At 44.9% G+C, this 14,643-nt stretch overlaps 1 protein-coding gene across 1 annotated transcript in view; it reads left to right on the forward strand.

Annotated features, from left to right (window-relative positions):
* KALRN (kalirin, RhoGEF kinase) overlaps window positions 1–14,643 on the forward strand; it is a 583,131-nt gene that overhangs the window by 110,073 nt on the left and 458,415 nt on the right. Inside the window, exon 2 of the mRNA XM_012639639.1 lies at window positions 13,895–13,969. Coding sequence (XP_012495093.1) covers window positions 13,895–13,969 — 75 coding nt within the window. The remainder of the gene's footprint in view (window positions 1–13,894; window positions 13,970–14,643) is intronic.

Consider the following 14,643-nt stretch of genomic DNA (forward strand, 5'->3'; position numbering starts at 1 on the left):
TGCACTATAATAGTTACCCTTTTAATCTAAAAACATGTTGATTTTATTTGAACTTTATTATAATACTTGAATCTTCTTTTACATCTTGCATTTTAAAGGGACAAACCATATTTGCATACATGGCAAATCTTTAAATGACATTTAATGAAAAATGGAGTTTTCTTTTATAGCTCATTTGGACTTTGGTTCTTTTAGTCATAAGACAACTTTATCTATGATGAATGGTAGCCAATTTTTTTTTTTTTTTTGGCCACTGGATCATGTCACAGAGTGGACAGTTGCTCAACACAGGTGTCCTAAACCTTAAATAAGTTTGCTTTTAAAATGCAGTTTGCAGTTGTTATCACAACCCCAACCTAATTATTAAACTTTTTAAGTGCATGAATATTTTACAAAGATCTTGTATGTGCAGGATAAATATACAAAGGAGAGATTTTGCTCTTCTCCAATTATTTCAAAAATAAACAAGAAAAATTTGACATAGAAAAACATTAAAGAAGCATTAATAGGCCAGGCCTGGTAGCTCATACATGTAATCCCAGAACTTTGGGAGTTGAAGTGGGAGGATAGCTTGAGGACAGGAGTTCGAGACCAACCTGGGCAACATAGCGAGACCTCATCTCTACAAAAAGTAGAAAAAATTACCTGGGTGTGGCGGCACATGCCTGTAGTCCCAGCTACTTGGGAGGCTGAGGCAGGAGGATTGCTTGAGTCTAGGAGTTTCAGGTTGCAGTGAGCTATGATGACAGCACTGCATTCTCACTGGGGCAACAGAATGAGACCCTGTCTCAGAAAAAAACAAAAAAAGAAACATTAACAAAAGCCATAATCCCACTTTCCAGAGATAACCGTTGTGTACATGTATTTATGTGATTTTTAAATACACACACAGACACAGCGTATATACAATTGGGATAAGGTAGTACATACTGTTTCGTAATCTGATTTTCCCACTTAACAATGTACCACGAAGTTTCCCAAGGCGTTAGTTATTCTTCATAGTGTAACATTTAATGGGTGCTTTGAGTAGATTTGCCACAGTTTATTTAACCAATCCCCTGTGGTTGAACATGTAGCTTGTTTCTGATTTTTCAATAGTATAAAGCTGTAATAAACCTCTCTACTCCTTGACTCAACATTCTGGTCTTAGCATAGAAGCTGTGTTCTGAGCACATGTGCACATTTATCCGTGGGCAGGACAACCTCATGGCTCCCTGATCATGGTAGGGTCTCCTCTTTTCCAGGGAGCTGGAGAGGACCGGGAGTCCCAGCCTCTTGGAGGTCTTCTGTTCAGATTACTGGGGAAAATTCTGAGTGCTGGAGAATTGATGAGGAAATCATTTTAGAAAGCATGGAACTGAGGATCTAAGCAACCTGGGGACGTTTATTCTACATGTAGCAGATAGATTTTAGGGTCTGACTCACCTGGATTTGTATTCACCACTCCCCTGTGCTACTCTGTGTGTGAGGGGCAACTTAACCTCTCTAGCTCTTCTTTCTCCGTGAACTCCCCCCATTCACAACAGCCTGACAACTCCAGGCCAACCAAGGAAAAGACCCACAGGGCACAGAATCTCCTCAGGGCTCTCCTCATGGATCTCTGAAGGTTGCCTACAGGTAGATTTGGGGGCTACCTCATCTCAGATGGTGGCCCTGCTATCAGGATATGTTTTCAGTGGACATGCTTCTCAGAAATGCCACCTGGACCTGTGCATCTTTTCGTGGAGCCCAGCCTCATAAGGGCAGGTGGGAGGGCATTGGGAAAAGAAGGAAAGGCCCCCTGGCTACAGGCACCAACCCACAGAGGCTGGTGTGGGAGGGGTGCCCATGGCCTTAGCCCTCTGGACACAGGAGGAGGGGCAAGCATATCATCAGTTGAGCAGCTGGTCTCCCTTTGGGAACAGGGGGCTTTCCTTTGCTTCTGGGGAACCTGGCCATTGGAACAGGAGTGATTGGAGTACTTGCCAAATAGTCTAGACTGGGTATAAGAGGAAAATAATAAAAATTCAGAGGAACCACATTCATGGGTATGAGCAGTGTGGCTTACTTTAATGTACTTTAATATCTGGTAGGTGTTTAGTGGGAAGATGAGGCAGTTTTTAGCTGCCATTTTCTGAGTTTACTTCAATCACTTACTCATTTACTCATATATTCATGTAATCAACAACACTTATTATTGAGCATCTACTATGTGTCAGGCCCCATGCAGAAGATACCAAGATGAATAGGGAAGAAGTAAGGAGTGTTATGTTTACTTAGTATCAGCTATGTGTCTGGTACCTTCAAACAGAATTTCTCCCTTAATCATCACAACAGCCTATGAAGTAGGTATGCTTATCTCGATGAGGAAATAAAGATCCAGAAAGGTTACGTTGTCCAAAAGCACACAGCTGATAAGCCCTGGAACTGGGAGCCGCACTTCCGTCTAAATCCCAAGCCTGTGCTTGACTCAGGGCTGTGGGCTGCCTCTCAAGGCACGCCTGTCCTGGGAGAGCTCGCAGTCTCACACAGAAGATGGCATGTTGAGCAGACGGTAGCTAGGGATGCCCTACTCTGGCTGCCTGACTAGAAATACTTGAGAACCCCTTTCTTAGCCTGCCATGACCCAGGCTCCCAGGGACCTTGCTAAATAAGTTTGCAAATTCCTTTTACTGGCTCTAGTCTTGACCTGGAGTCATGGATCCAGGAGGGGTCTTGGGTCAAGTAGTCATCCCTCTGCTAGCAGAGGTTGCTTCAATTTAGAAGGCTTCCAGCAAAGGCACTGCTTAAGTGTCTATAAAACTTATTTTGTGTTTAACCTCAGTTCTTCCAGCCCTCAGTAACTCCATAATGAGAGAGAACCACCTCTAATAAAGCTTATCCTTAGAGCACAGGATCCTGTCCACAGCCTTCACCACCCCCCCCACCAGCCTCAGTTTCCTTTTATATAAGCCAAGGAATCTAAATCATTTCATAGTTCTTTCTCTGCCAGCCCAGCCACAGTACTGGGTCCATGCTAAGCCATGAGTGTCAGAAAGTAGGCCGTAAGGGAGGCCGGGTGATAGGATCTGGTGGTTAGAACCCAAGGTAAATTCTAAGGTCTAATTTTGACTTTGCCTTAGACCAGTGGTTCTCAACCATTTAGGGAGCCATAGACCACCTTGAAAATCGATGAAAACTGGTCTTATGCAGATTCTCTTTCAGAAAAATGCACACATACAGACATACATGCAAAATGATTTGCATACTGTTTCATGATGTTCATGGCCCTCCTCCACCACATACATCTTTGAGGCAAGCTTTGGAGGCCTGCCTCAGTTTACCAGGTGTTCCAGGAATGTACAGCTTAGTCTGTCCTCTGGTGAGCAGAGTTGAGGGTTACCTAGGCTACCCTCTGCAGACATCTCCCTGCTTCTCATTTTTTTCCATAATTCTGGAGAATGGTTTTAGCTTCATGAGATATTCATATCATCCCTGATTTCCTGTTTAGCACTTGACATTGTTACACTTCTTTCTAGAGAAGTAGCAGGCATCATGAGTCAGACTCTCTCCTGATTGTGGCCATTTCCCAGCTTATGCTGGGTCCTGGCTATGCTCGGTCCATGGGGAAAGCTTTGTTGCTTATCACTGGCAAACATTAACTTGTCTCTTTGTTACTCTGGAGAGGGTCTAGGTCATGGGGAAAAAACTCACTGTCTTAATTACTCTCTTCTGCTCCCCTATGCCCACCAGAGAGATCTCAATATTCACCACTATCCTGTCCAATCCAGGACTTTGATGATAATTCCATAACCTTTTGCCTTTTCTCTTAGTTACTGCTTTTTCACATTTTAGACACTTCTTTAGAGCTGGAGTTTTATTATCCCTTTGGTATTATCTGAGTGTTTGTACCTCTATATTATATTTCTTGCATAATATTGAAATTGCATGTTGATGTGTGTGATTCTCTCCCTAAATTAGAATTCCCTTGAGGCCAGGAATTCTGTATTGTTTACTTTTGTACTCACAGTGATTGGAACTTTTCCTGGAACATGTAGGTACTTAACAAATATTTGTTGAATTGAATTGGGTATGTTTAGATACCCAACACAGTAACTTAGGAAGAGACTAAAAACTTGCTTAAAACTCTAGGAATCTTTCAGTGGCCAACCCAACTACCTCAGATATGGCTAGCCAGTTTATCCAGAAACCTAAACATTACACTGGGGCCATATGGGGTTCATGCTGTCTCATTTCCGTGGGAGCTATGTGTGTTTGTCTGTGGGGTATGCGCACAGACCTTTCTTTCCTGTTTACTGCAATCGTTCGAAAACAATGCCAACGCAAGCCTTTTTACTCTCTTCAGTAATCTCTCTGTATTTGTTTCCCTCCAATGCTTCTTCACATTTATGTCCCTGATATATCTTAATGCCTCTTTCATCTCTGCCTCTTTCTTATTTGTTTCACATATCCTGGGACAGCCTGGACAGCAGCCACTCCGAGCGGCAACTACACATTAGTTCAGGACCAAGGACAGCAGCACACACGTCCTTGAAGGGGGAGAGGGTGTTTTAGTTTGCTAGTTTGTTCAGTAATATGACCTTTGGATGTGACCCTGCTCACCTGTCAGGCTGCACCTGCAGTTCTGCAACCCTGGTTGTTACTTTGGCCCTACTGTGGTGTCCAGTCTGTGCCCAGTGTGTCCCTACGATGTTGCTCTCACAGATGGCTGGGGTGCTTACACTTGTGGCAGGGGTGGCACAGTTGTGGAATCGGAAAGAGTGGAGGTGGGAGCAGGGAGACGCTCTGGGCTAGGCTGAGAGGGACTGCTCCAGGAGCTGCCCACAAGGGTCTGCTGCTCTGAGCTCCGCAGTCAGCCATTGTTGCTTTCATGCCACCCACAGCTGAATTTCAGGCCATGGGGTTGGGTGGGGGGTAATGGGAGGAGAGGTGCTGGGCCATCTCATGTTGAGATGCCTGCCAGTGTCTTCCATAATGACAGAGCCCAAAGTTGGCTTTTCGTATCAGCAATTTCATCTTTAACTGGTCTTTGTGCCCTGACTAAATGAAGTACTGTTGATAATCATGCTGGGAAAGAGGAGGGGGACTGAGAGTGGGGGTCCCGAGGAGCAAGCCTTTTATATGTCTGACCTTCCACAGCACACACCTTTTGCCTCTGAGCACCTTTGTAACTCTCTCTAAATATAGCAGCAAATATACTGCTAACATTTAACAGTTGACTCATATTCATCACTGACAGGCTAATGTTCTGTGTTACTGTGAGGACCCATCCAAGACCAATGCTCAATGTAACAAAAAAGACAATAAATCTACCACTATCACCACTACCCATGATGTATGAGCACTTTAAATAAACCTGGTCAGTTAGAAAAGAATCAGTTAAAAAAAAAAGTGGTGGGTGGATGTTATCACTTTTGAAGTGGCCATTTCCTTGTGTCTGAATTACACTCGAGATGTCAACTTCTAAAGGGAGGGAGGGTGGGAGGACGAGTGAGTGAGTGAGCCTGTGTGTATTGCAGCTGAGGTCTCAACTTGAGCTAATATTAAATCTTGTGAAGAATAAACAGAAAGGGTTTGCTCATTAGCTGGGCTTAGAGAGGCGTTACCCACATGTTTAAAGTGCTAATTATTAGTGATCTTTAATGGAGCTAATTTAGCAATGGCAAGTGTTACAAATTTCTGCTCTTCAAAAGTAGCCCATTAGCCAGGCCTTTATATCTAATATTGACTTTAGAAAGTTAGTATTGAAATTGGCCACAATTAGAATGCACATAGAAGCATGAGAGTGGGAGTAGAAATAAGCACAGAGAGGGACCAGGGGTGGAGGCACAGCAGTTATTAATGTTAAGCACCTTTGTTAGGGAAGGCACCATGGCACTGTGGGTGGGAAAGACTCAGCTCTGGATCACTCACTGAGCACTAGCTCTGTGCCAGGCACTGAAGACACTGATGTGAGCACCAGTCCCTGCCCTCCAGGGGCTCAGAATCTAGTGAGTAAGCCAGATCTGGTAGTGGATAGTCGCATAGCCGTGAGGGACATGCCATGTGATACACAGAGGAGGCACAAGCCCAGCCTGGGTGTGGTGGAGCAGTGGGGGAGGTGCCCGGGGGAAAGAATACAGCTCACTGTAGTGCAGGGCAGAAAATGGTTATTTTGAGAAATGAAGTTTAAACACATATCAGAGTTGAGAGAAGGTGGACATTGCTTCTCTTCAGCTTAAAGACTGCCCAATCTGGTTATCCTCTCAGGTCTCTGGCTACTGCCTCACCTTGCATGAGGCCTAGTCAGTTTGCCTAGAAAAGCTCACTATTTAGCAACTCACAAGAGAAGAACCCTTTTTTCCCTCTCCCCTTTTGCATTGACATCAGGTTAACAGAGGCTCTTGAATGTCCTTTGCTTACAAGTCCCAAGGCTGGGGAGGAGAACTGTGCCACACCGTCCTTCCTGCACACCTGCCACCTGGGGAGGAGGGATGGTCCCAGGTCGTTTGACATTTTGTGGGTGGCAGCGATGAGGGACAATGACTGTGGGAGTTGGCCCCATTGTACACGATGGATTCCAAGGTTAGCGAAAGGCGTGTGGCTCTCCACACTGTGCTGGGTGTTCTGCTGCTGACATCAAGCTGCCTCGTGTCTCTCTCTCTCTGCCAGGTTTATTCTTTCCTCTCAGGACACATTTCCTGTCTCAGTGGTAGTTGTTTTAAGGAGAGCTCCAAGGAACATATTTATAGTTGCTGGGGGAGTTTTTCAACAGACAGTTTCCTCAATAGCTCATTAGCATCTATAACGAGGAGACAGAAACATTCACCTCCATTCTGCATGCACATGTGTGTGCATATGTATCCTTCGCTCCAGCTCTTTATATCTCTTGCTCTCACTTCTTTTTCTTATCATCATTTTCTCCGACTCTTGCCACCTCTCTCTCCTCTTGTGTCAACATTGGAAAGGAGGGGATGAGAGAAAGGAGAATGAGAGAAATGAAGATCTTGCCCACTAATAGGTTCCCTACCAACCCCAGGTACGCTGACAGTGTCTTCTCCCATGGGCTTTGCCCATCCATTTTCTACACAGAAGGGGCCATGACCTTAAGTCTCTTCCCTTTATAATTCAGTTCCATTTCATATCTTCATGAGGTCTTATACAAACTGCAGCCTGCCCCTGGCCTGGCAGGTCCCAGGAGGTAACTCACAAACATCCTTCCTGCCTCTCTTGGGACTTAGGGAGAACACCAAAAAAGACAAAGTTGCAGTGCCCCCTGGTTCCACATTCCACCACCAGCCTCAGCAGAGGCCACGTGTCCCAACCTTCCACATCCTTGAAGATGGCAGAATGTGACCGGGAGGTTGGGCGCAGAGCCTACTGGGCCCAGCCCTGTTCAGGAGCTACAGCCTTCCCCTGGACCAGCCAGATTCCACCCAGCTCTGCCCCTTGCTGCAGCATCGACCTAGCTCCCTGAGTCTCTGAAGGTACTTGCAGCCACATCTTGGCTGATGCCTTCCAAGGAGTCCACCCTATTGAGAGTTGGATCACAGAGCCCACCCACCTCCTCCAAGCCCTCCTTTCCATCACCCTGACTCTGCTTTTCTGTGCAGTCAATAAACTCTCTTCATCTGTGACACACAGTTTCTTTGCCCCTTCTTCTCTGCATAGCATGTGCTGTTTCCCACTATTCCTTGGCCCTTCCCTTATTTATAACCTAGTTCAAATATCATCTCCAGAGAGCCTGCCCTGATGGATCACCTCCAACTCTCCACTCTTACTCTGTCTTCTTAGGACCTGTGTGTGCTCAGTGTCAGTATTTCTTGAGTCCCTTTTGTGTGACAGGCACCGTGCTAGATGCTGGGGTAAAACAAGGAGTAGACAACATGGTCCCCACCCTCAAGGCATCAGGATCAGTTAATAGGGAGTAAAATGAAAACACGTAAATGCCATTCAGGAGTGATAGAGTATAAGGTACAACCAGGGACAGCTCAACTTGATGGAGAGGTCAGGGAAACAGCACAGAGGAGATGATAGATTGGGGAGAGGTTGAAGAGGCAGAATCAACAGAGCTGAGCAACTGAATCGATACGTGTGATGAAGGGGGGGAGGAGTCCAGGGTGCTTCCCAGGTTTCTGTTTGGGTAACCTCAGTGATGATGGCACCGGGGTAGAGTGCATAAAGGATGTTCAGGTTGGGGGCAGGGTGGAAAGGTCTTTATCAAAATCTCAGAATCTTAGTTCGTTTTTCATACAGAGCTTCCTAGTGTCAGGGAAAATGGGTACTGAGTATTTTCTTAGGCTGGAAACTCTCAGAGGGCCAAAATCGGGTTTCCCCTCCAATGGAGAGAAATGCCTGAGATGAGCACTGTGTTCTCTGATGTGGAGCTCCCCAGGTGAGGACACCTCTCCTTCCTGTGTTTCTTGTCCAGTATTTCCCAGGGTTTAGGGCTTTGCATCTGTAGTGGGGGTATAGGTAAGATAAAGAGGCATAAACTGACTGGCTCTTCTGTCCTAGAGGGCCATCTCAGAAATGGCATCTTTGTCTGTAAGTATGATCAGTGACAGTATCTATGGTACTGAGAGCAGTTAGAGAAGGCAGAGCTCTGAGAGTAGGGAGGAATATTTGTTGTGAAATTAAAGTATCTGATACACAAAGGAGTGGTTTAAGCTACCAAAATTCTGAGCAGCTTGGACAGGCGTTATTCATAACGTTTTGGTGGCATTCCTGCCACCGAAAAATAAAACATGTCTAGTCTTAATGCCCTGAAGGAGGAAATTATCTATCTCCCATATAGCTTTTTTATTCTAGAGCTGAATTTTAGTAACGGTAACAGGGTAATGGCTGAGTCTCTGGGATCCCTGGGCAGTGGTGAGGGGTCTTGCAATGATGGGAGGAGGAGGGGTGAGGAGAAGTGCTACATGAGATTTTAGAGGTCCTATTTAGGCCAGGCTAAAGGGTGCTTTTCTCTATCTCTACCTCTGAGGCAACTCTAGAATGAAAAGAGATACTTTAGTATAGAGCTTCCCAAAATGTAATGTACATATGATGCACTGACGTTTCTTGTTAAAATGCAGGTTCTGATTCTGTAGGTTGGGATGGGACCTGAGATTCTGTCTTTCTAGCAAGGTTCTAGGTGATAGGTGATGCTTATTACTTTGAGTAGCAAGGCTTGAGGACTCACCTGTAGTAAGCCTTTCCTTTGTGCCCCCTTGCATTGCATACAGGGGACATCCTGTCTCTGACAACAGCTCCCTTGTTGTCCTACTTGCATACTTGTCCTCCTCAGCTTGGAGGCCTCGTAGAGGACAGGATCCATTTCTTATTTGTCTTAGGATCGCCCATGCCTGACATAAGGCCCAGCAAACAGTAAGTGCTCCATAAAGAATTGATGAAAGAGTGACCTTGGGAATAGGAAAATGTCAAAATTACAACCAAACTAAGGTCTGGCCAAATGAGCTCTTGGAACTCTCAGTAGCAAGCCAGGTCTCTTTCGTACAGCACATTGTTCGGTGTCTCCGTGCCATTTTGAGAAAGGCCGTTATGCTGGACACCAAAGGGATGGCATAGAAAGAGGAGGCAGAAACCTGAGCATTGGTCAACGTGCTCTGTTATTGGTGGAACTGGGCTCGGGCCCACTTGAAGCAACATTAGAATACTTACATAGTAACTTCTAAATAAGTGCAAATTAAGGGCTGTGACTGAGTACCAAAAGGAAACAAAGAGCAATCCATGGGTACTCCGGCAACTTGTAGCTCTAAATGCTCAATAAATGCTCACTCAGTTGTTTGTTTCTTTGCTTATTAAAATCAGGATCGCTTTCTGAAGGAAGTCAGCATGGAGCACAAGCAACTGCTATTCACGTGGAATAGTGGTGAATCTCCTGCTGCCCTGAGGGATTCACTGCTGTTCCAGACCCACAGAACTATGGACAGGGCCCTTGGCACAAGGGCCAGGCCTGCCATTGCCACGTGGGGCCACACAGAGGCTGGGAGCCAGAGTGAGGATGATTGGTATTTTCCAACATGGGAAGTGGTGACTAGGAACATGTGAGGAGGAACAGGCAGCAGCAATGTAAGCATAAAACATTTGGAGCAAGGAAGAGCAAAAGTGGGGCTTGGAGAAGACCCATGCTGGAAGATCCTGGAGAGATGGTGGTGGTAATTTGTACTTCCCTACTAGATGCAGAGCATTTCAACTTTGCTAATTAACGGAACAGCAGGCTTGTAATTCTGACAGCAGCAGGACATGAATGGGGTGGGATTAGCACTGAATGCCAGCGAAGCATGCCTTTGTCCTTAAGAAGAAGCACAGCACACACATTGGGTTAGGTCCATAAGGGTGCCTTCTGATTTTGGCTTTTTGTTTGTTTCCTGCAGTAACTCCAAGAGCTTAGGAGTTTTTATTTCTTCTAGGGCCTTCATTAAAGGTAGTAAGGAGCCTACTGTTTCAACAGGCTTTCATTTTAAAGGAGGAAACTCTGGTCTATGATTGGCCTAGAGTTTATAGTCTAATAGTGCTATCAAATATACTTTGTATTAGAAATAGCAATTGCAGTATAAGCCTGCCTCCTTCAAGGTGTGTATGCCTCACAGAAGTTCTTCCATCCCTATTCTCTCATTTTTGGCAATTTGGGCTACCTGCAAAATGAGGTGACGTGCCCTCAGCATTCCAATCCCTAAACGATTCTGGGGAAGAATGGGCTGGGAAGCCAGGAAAGGGTCCTTTTATCTTCCCAAGGTACAGTAAATCTTGTTAGAGAATTTGTTCCCAGTACTTCCTTTCAAAGCATATTGATCTGATAAACTGAGGATCTTAAAGGGCAATAAATATGAAGAAAAGGTTTAGAAAGTCTCAGGGTATTAGAGCTAAGTGATACCCTGGAGATTATCTGCTCAGATCACCAGTGCTTGGTGTGACAGATGAGGCCACTGACCTTGTGTAAGTCATTTTATGAAGAGTTAACATTTCATTCATTCATTTATTCTTTCATCAAATATTTATTGAACATTTACTATGAGTCTACCAAGGTATGTACCTGACAGTGAAAAGATGTTGCTATTTCATTGGTCCTGTTTGAGTTAGCATTCAATAAACTTACCCTTTGTTATGTATTCCAACAGCTGGTTTCACAAGGTCCCTGGGGGAATTGATACATAGGATCTTCAGCCAGTGAAAATAGGTTTTATACACAAGGACACCAATTTATGAGCTGCTGGGCTAATTAGTTTAGCTCTACTTGGCTTTACAGAATACATATATTGTTGAAAAGTTATTTGTAATTCAATTTTTTGTCAAATGGAAAATTAATTCAAGTCACTAAAGAACTTTTGTTTACAGAGACCCTGGAGCAAATCCTTTTATAATGTGAAAAATCTTGTTGTTGTTATTAGAAATGATTATCCCCTAGTTAAGGATTTTGTAAATCTGGATGCTTTAGGTTTTCTTGTGGTGGGCACACAACGAGGCAGATAGCCCAACAGTGGTCTGAATTGGATGGAGAAGGACTCTGCCTGGGAAATGGAAGCCCTAGGAATCTTAGAACAGCCCAACTCAGGGGACTGATATTTACTGGAGCCCATGATGGCAGGCTGCATGGACAAGCCGCATGCCTTCTCTCAGGTCCTGGACCTGGGAGGGGAGAAGGAACAGGTGGGGGACAATGAGTGGGTGTGAAGGATGAGACTTGGATCTGCTTCTCCTTCTCTGGGAGTGGGGAAGGCATAGGACAAGGAATCTTTTGCTTCCATTATAGCAGATTTGAAACCATTAAGGTCTGGGGACTGTTTGGAATTAGGGCCCTCTTATATACTTTAACACAGCAGAGGAGGAGAGGAAAGACAGTGGAAAAAATAGGACAGGAGTTTAGGAGAGAAGAGGGTTATGTGGATTCTCTTTATACAGTAAAATCTCATTAGTTTGGGCTTGCTGTTTTTGAATTTATAAATAACCTGGAAGAAGACAGGACCGAAATTTAACTTTTCATATTACTTTTTTTCTGTAGAAATTAATAGAATGCATAGTGATGTAGAGGAAAGTGTTTTAAAACTGATGTATAGAAAGGTATATTTCACATATGAAAATAATTTATTTTGGTGTGGAAGCATCATTTTACACAAACAATTCATGTGCTAGTTAAAGATGATACTTGTCTAGTGAATAAAGCCTAATAGGACTCCTCCTGCCTAGGAAGCTGAAATGCCACCTTATTGCACAAGGATGAAAACATTCTATATATCTACTTGTAAATTCTATATAATTTATATTGATCCTAATTAGTCTTTATTGGTGAGATTTAGTTGTTTTTCTCTGTGGAAAATAAGATTAGAACATAAATATCTGTAGAAACCAAGGATAGAAAGAACAAAACAATGCCTATAGTCTTTGAAGTTAGAGCTTTCTTTTTATAGTGTTGCTTTTTTCTTCTATTGTTCAAGGTCTTCTCAAAGTGAGCCTTGTAGCTGGTTCTCTGTCAATTTGTAAACAGAAGCAATTTATGAATAAAAAGGCTCACTGTCTTCATTTGGTAACAACAGAAAAAGAAGAAGTAGATGAAATGGTCATTACTTTGGAAATTTGTTTTATGTTAGGGCCTGACCTCTGACCACAGAAACTGACATTCTGGGGACACATTCCTCGTCCTCCTTGGTTGAGTGTGCAACAGGCCCGTTTCCCTTCCCTAGGCCAGTGATCTTAATCCTGGGTTGTTGCCAAAATTCCCAGATGGGTCTCTTGAAACAGTTGATGTTTAGAGATTGGGGGATTGAGTGGGATGGTCCTGCTCAGCATGTTGCTATCCTCTGTAGATTCTCAGATTTGGGTTCCAAGTAGAGAAAGGCACCGGCAGGGATATCCATGGTCCCTGGTTCTGTCTTACTGAGCTGACTTAGACCTGCTCGCCAGGGTCCATCTGTGTCACGTCCCTCATGGTGATACATAACAGAGACCTCAGTTACAGCTCCAAGGGCTACGAGTGTGGGTGGTTCTCCCCAAGAGCCCTCGTGGGGTACCTGGGTTAAATGACAGGTAGAGTGTGCTAGCCTGGGGTTCTGTGTGTGTGTGTGACCTGGGTCCTCCCTTCCCACACATCTCACGCTGGGCTGGGTTGTCCTTTGCCTCCTGAGGCTACTGTTTCTCCAGGCACATCTTTATTTTCCATTCTTTGTGAGCCCCAAGCCTCTGCCTCCAGCCCCCTAACAGGAACTCAGCAAGACCTTAGAAAGGACTTTCCAACTGAGAAGCAGGATTTAGAAAGAAAACGAGTTAAAGTAGCCAGTGCGTGTCCTTCCCAGGAGATCTGTGTCTCCTGACCTCCTGTCCATCTTGGACTGAGGATGATGATATTTGGGGAGGAGGAAGAACGGTGAAGATATTGTCATCAACTTTGCTTCCATCTGTTGGAGTTCTGTGGTTTACTTTTCCCCTTTGTGAAATGAAAACTAATAGTCACTGTGCCACTTAGAGGAAAGCCAAGAAGAATTATTTAGGGCATTGCAGTCCATCTTGATACCAATTAACTACCTGAACAGGTATTTACTGAGTGCTGACTGTGTACCAGATACTGAGCTAGGCACTAGGGTACAAAAATGATTTTTTAAAAGCCCCTCATCTTCAAGTTGCTCAACAGCAACAGGGACATCATTGTGGCCCCCAGGACATGGAGCTTTCTTTGTACACTTGGTGGGAGGTGACTCAGACCATCCTCTCCTTGAGAAGGACCCGGGAGGTTGCAGCCCTGGTCACCCCTGTGGCCTGGCATTAGGTGGAGGTGTCCTTCTGTTGTGGACCGTCTCCTGGTCCGCCTGGCTGGGCTGTAGGGCCTGAACAAGGTAGAACCTTCTGAACAATGACAGGGTTGTGAGGCTGAGGGTGGGACCCAGGGAGTCCGCCCGCTGGCCTCTCTCACCCTGATTCCTTCTGTTATGTTGTCCCACAGGGTCTTTTCGGAATGATGGTTTGAAAGCTTCTGATGTCCTTCCCATCCTAAAGGAAAAAGTGGCCTTCGTGTCTGGTGAGTATGTGTGGAACTTTCCTTCGTAATGGACCTGGAGAATTTGTGTGTGTGCACATGCATTCCGAATTCACTTCTTTGTGTGCCAGTGAGGGAGGAGTCGGGGTGGGAGTTATGCTCAGGGCAACTGCCTCCTTTCCACAGAGGAAAACAGAAGGAGAAAGGAGAGCTCTGGTCCCAGCTGGATATTCTAGAGGACGCTCACACACCTTACACACACACCTCACACACACCCTGCACCGCCCCACCCTCCCTGGCCTGGCAGGAGCCACTGAGGCCCCTGTGAGAGACACTCCAGCTGGAAGTCTGTGCACTTGGTGCATTCCCTGAGGTTTATTTGGGTCCATTTCTGAGAGGGTCATGGACAGGACATGAAAACATTTTTTTGGCCCCTCCTTATCTCTCTTTCCTGACAAAGGGAACTCAAGTGAGTATTTATATTTAGGTGTTTTTTTTGTTGTCATTGTTTGTTTGTTTCTGAGTAGTGACTTTCAAATATTTATTCCTGACTTCTTTCTCTCATTCATCTTGTACACCTGAACCTCTTAATGTCTAATTTGCGGGATCAGTACTCTATAGCCTGTGGGCCAGCTACCAGTTTTTACAAATAAAGTTTTATTGAGGCTGGGCGCGGTGGCTCACACCTGTAATCCTAGCACTCTGGGAGGCCGAGG

Source organism: Propithecus coquereli, unplaced genomic scaffold (assembly GCF_000956105.1).
Source record: "Propithecus coquereli isolate 6110/MARCELLA unplaced genomic scaffold, Pcoq_1.0 Scaffold10, whole genome shotgun sequence".
NCBI lineage: Eukaryota > Metazoa > Chordata > Mammalia > Primates > Indriidae > Propithecus > Propithecus coquereli.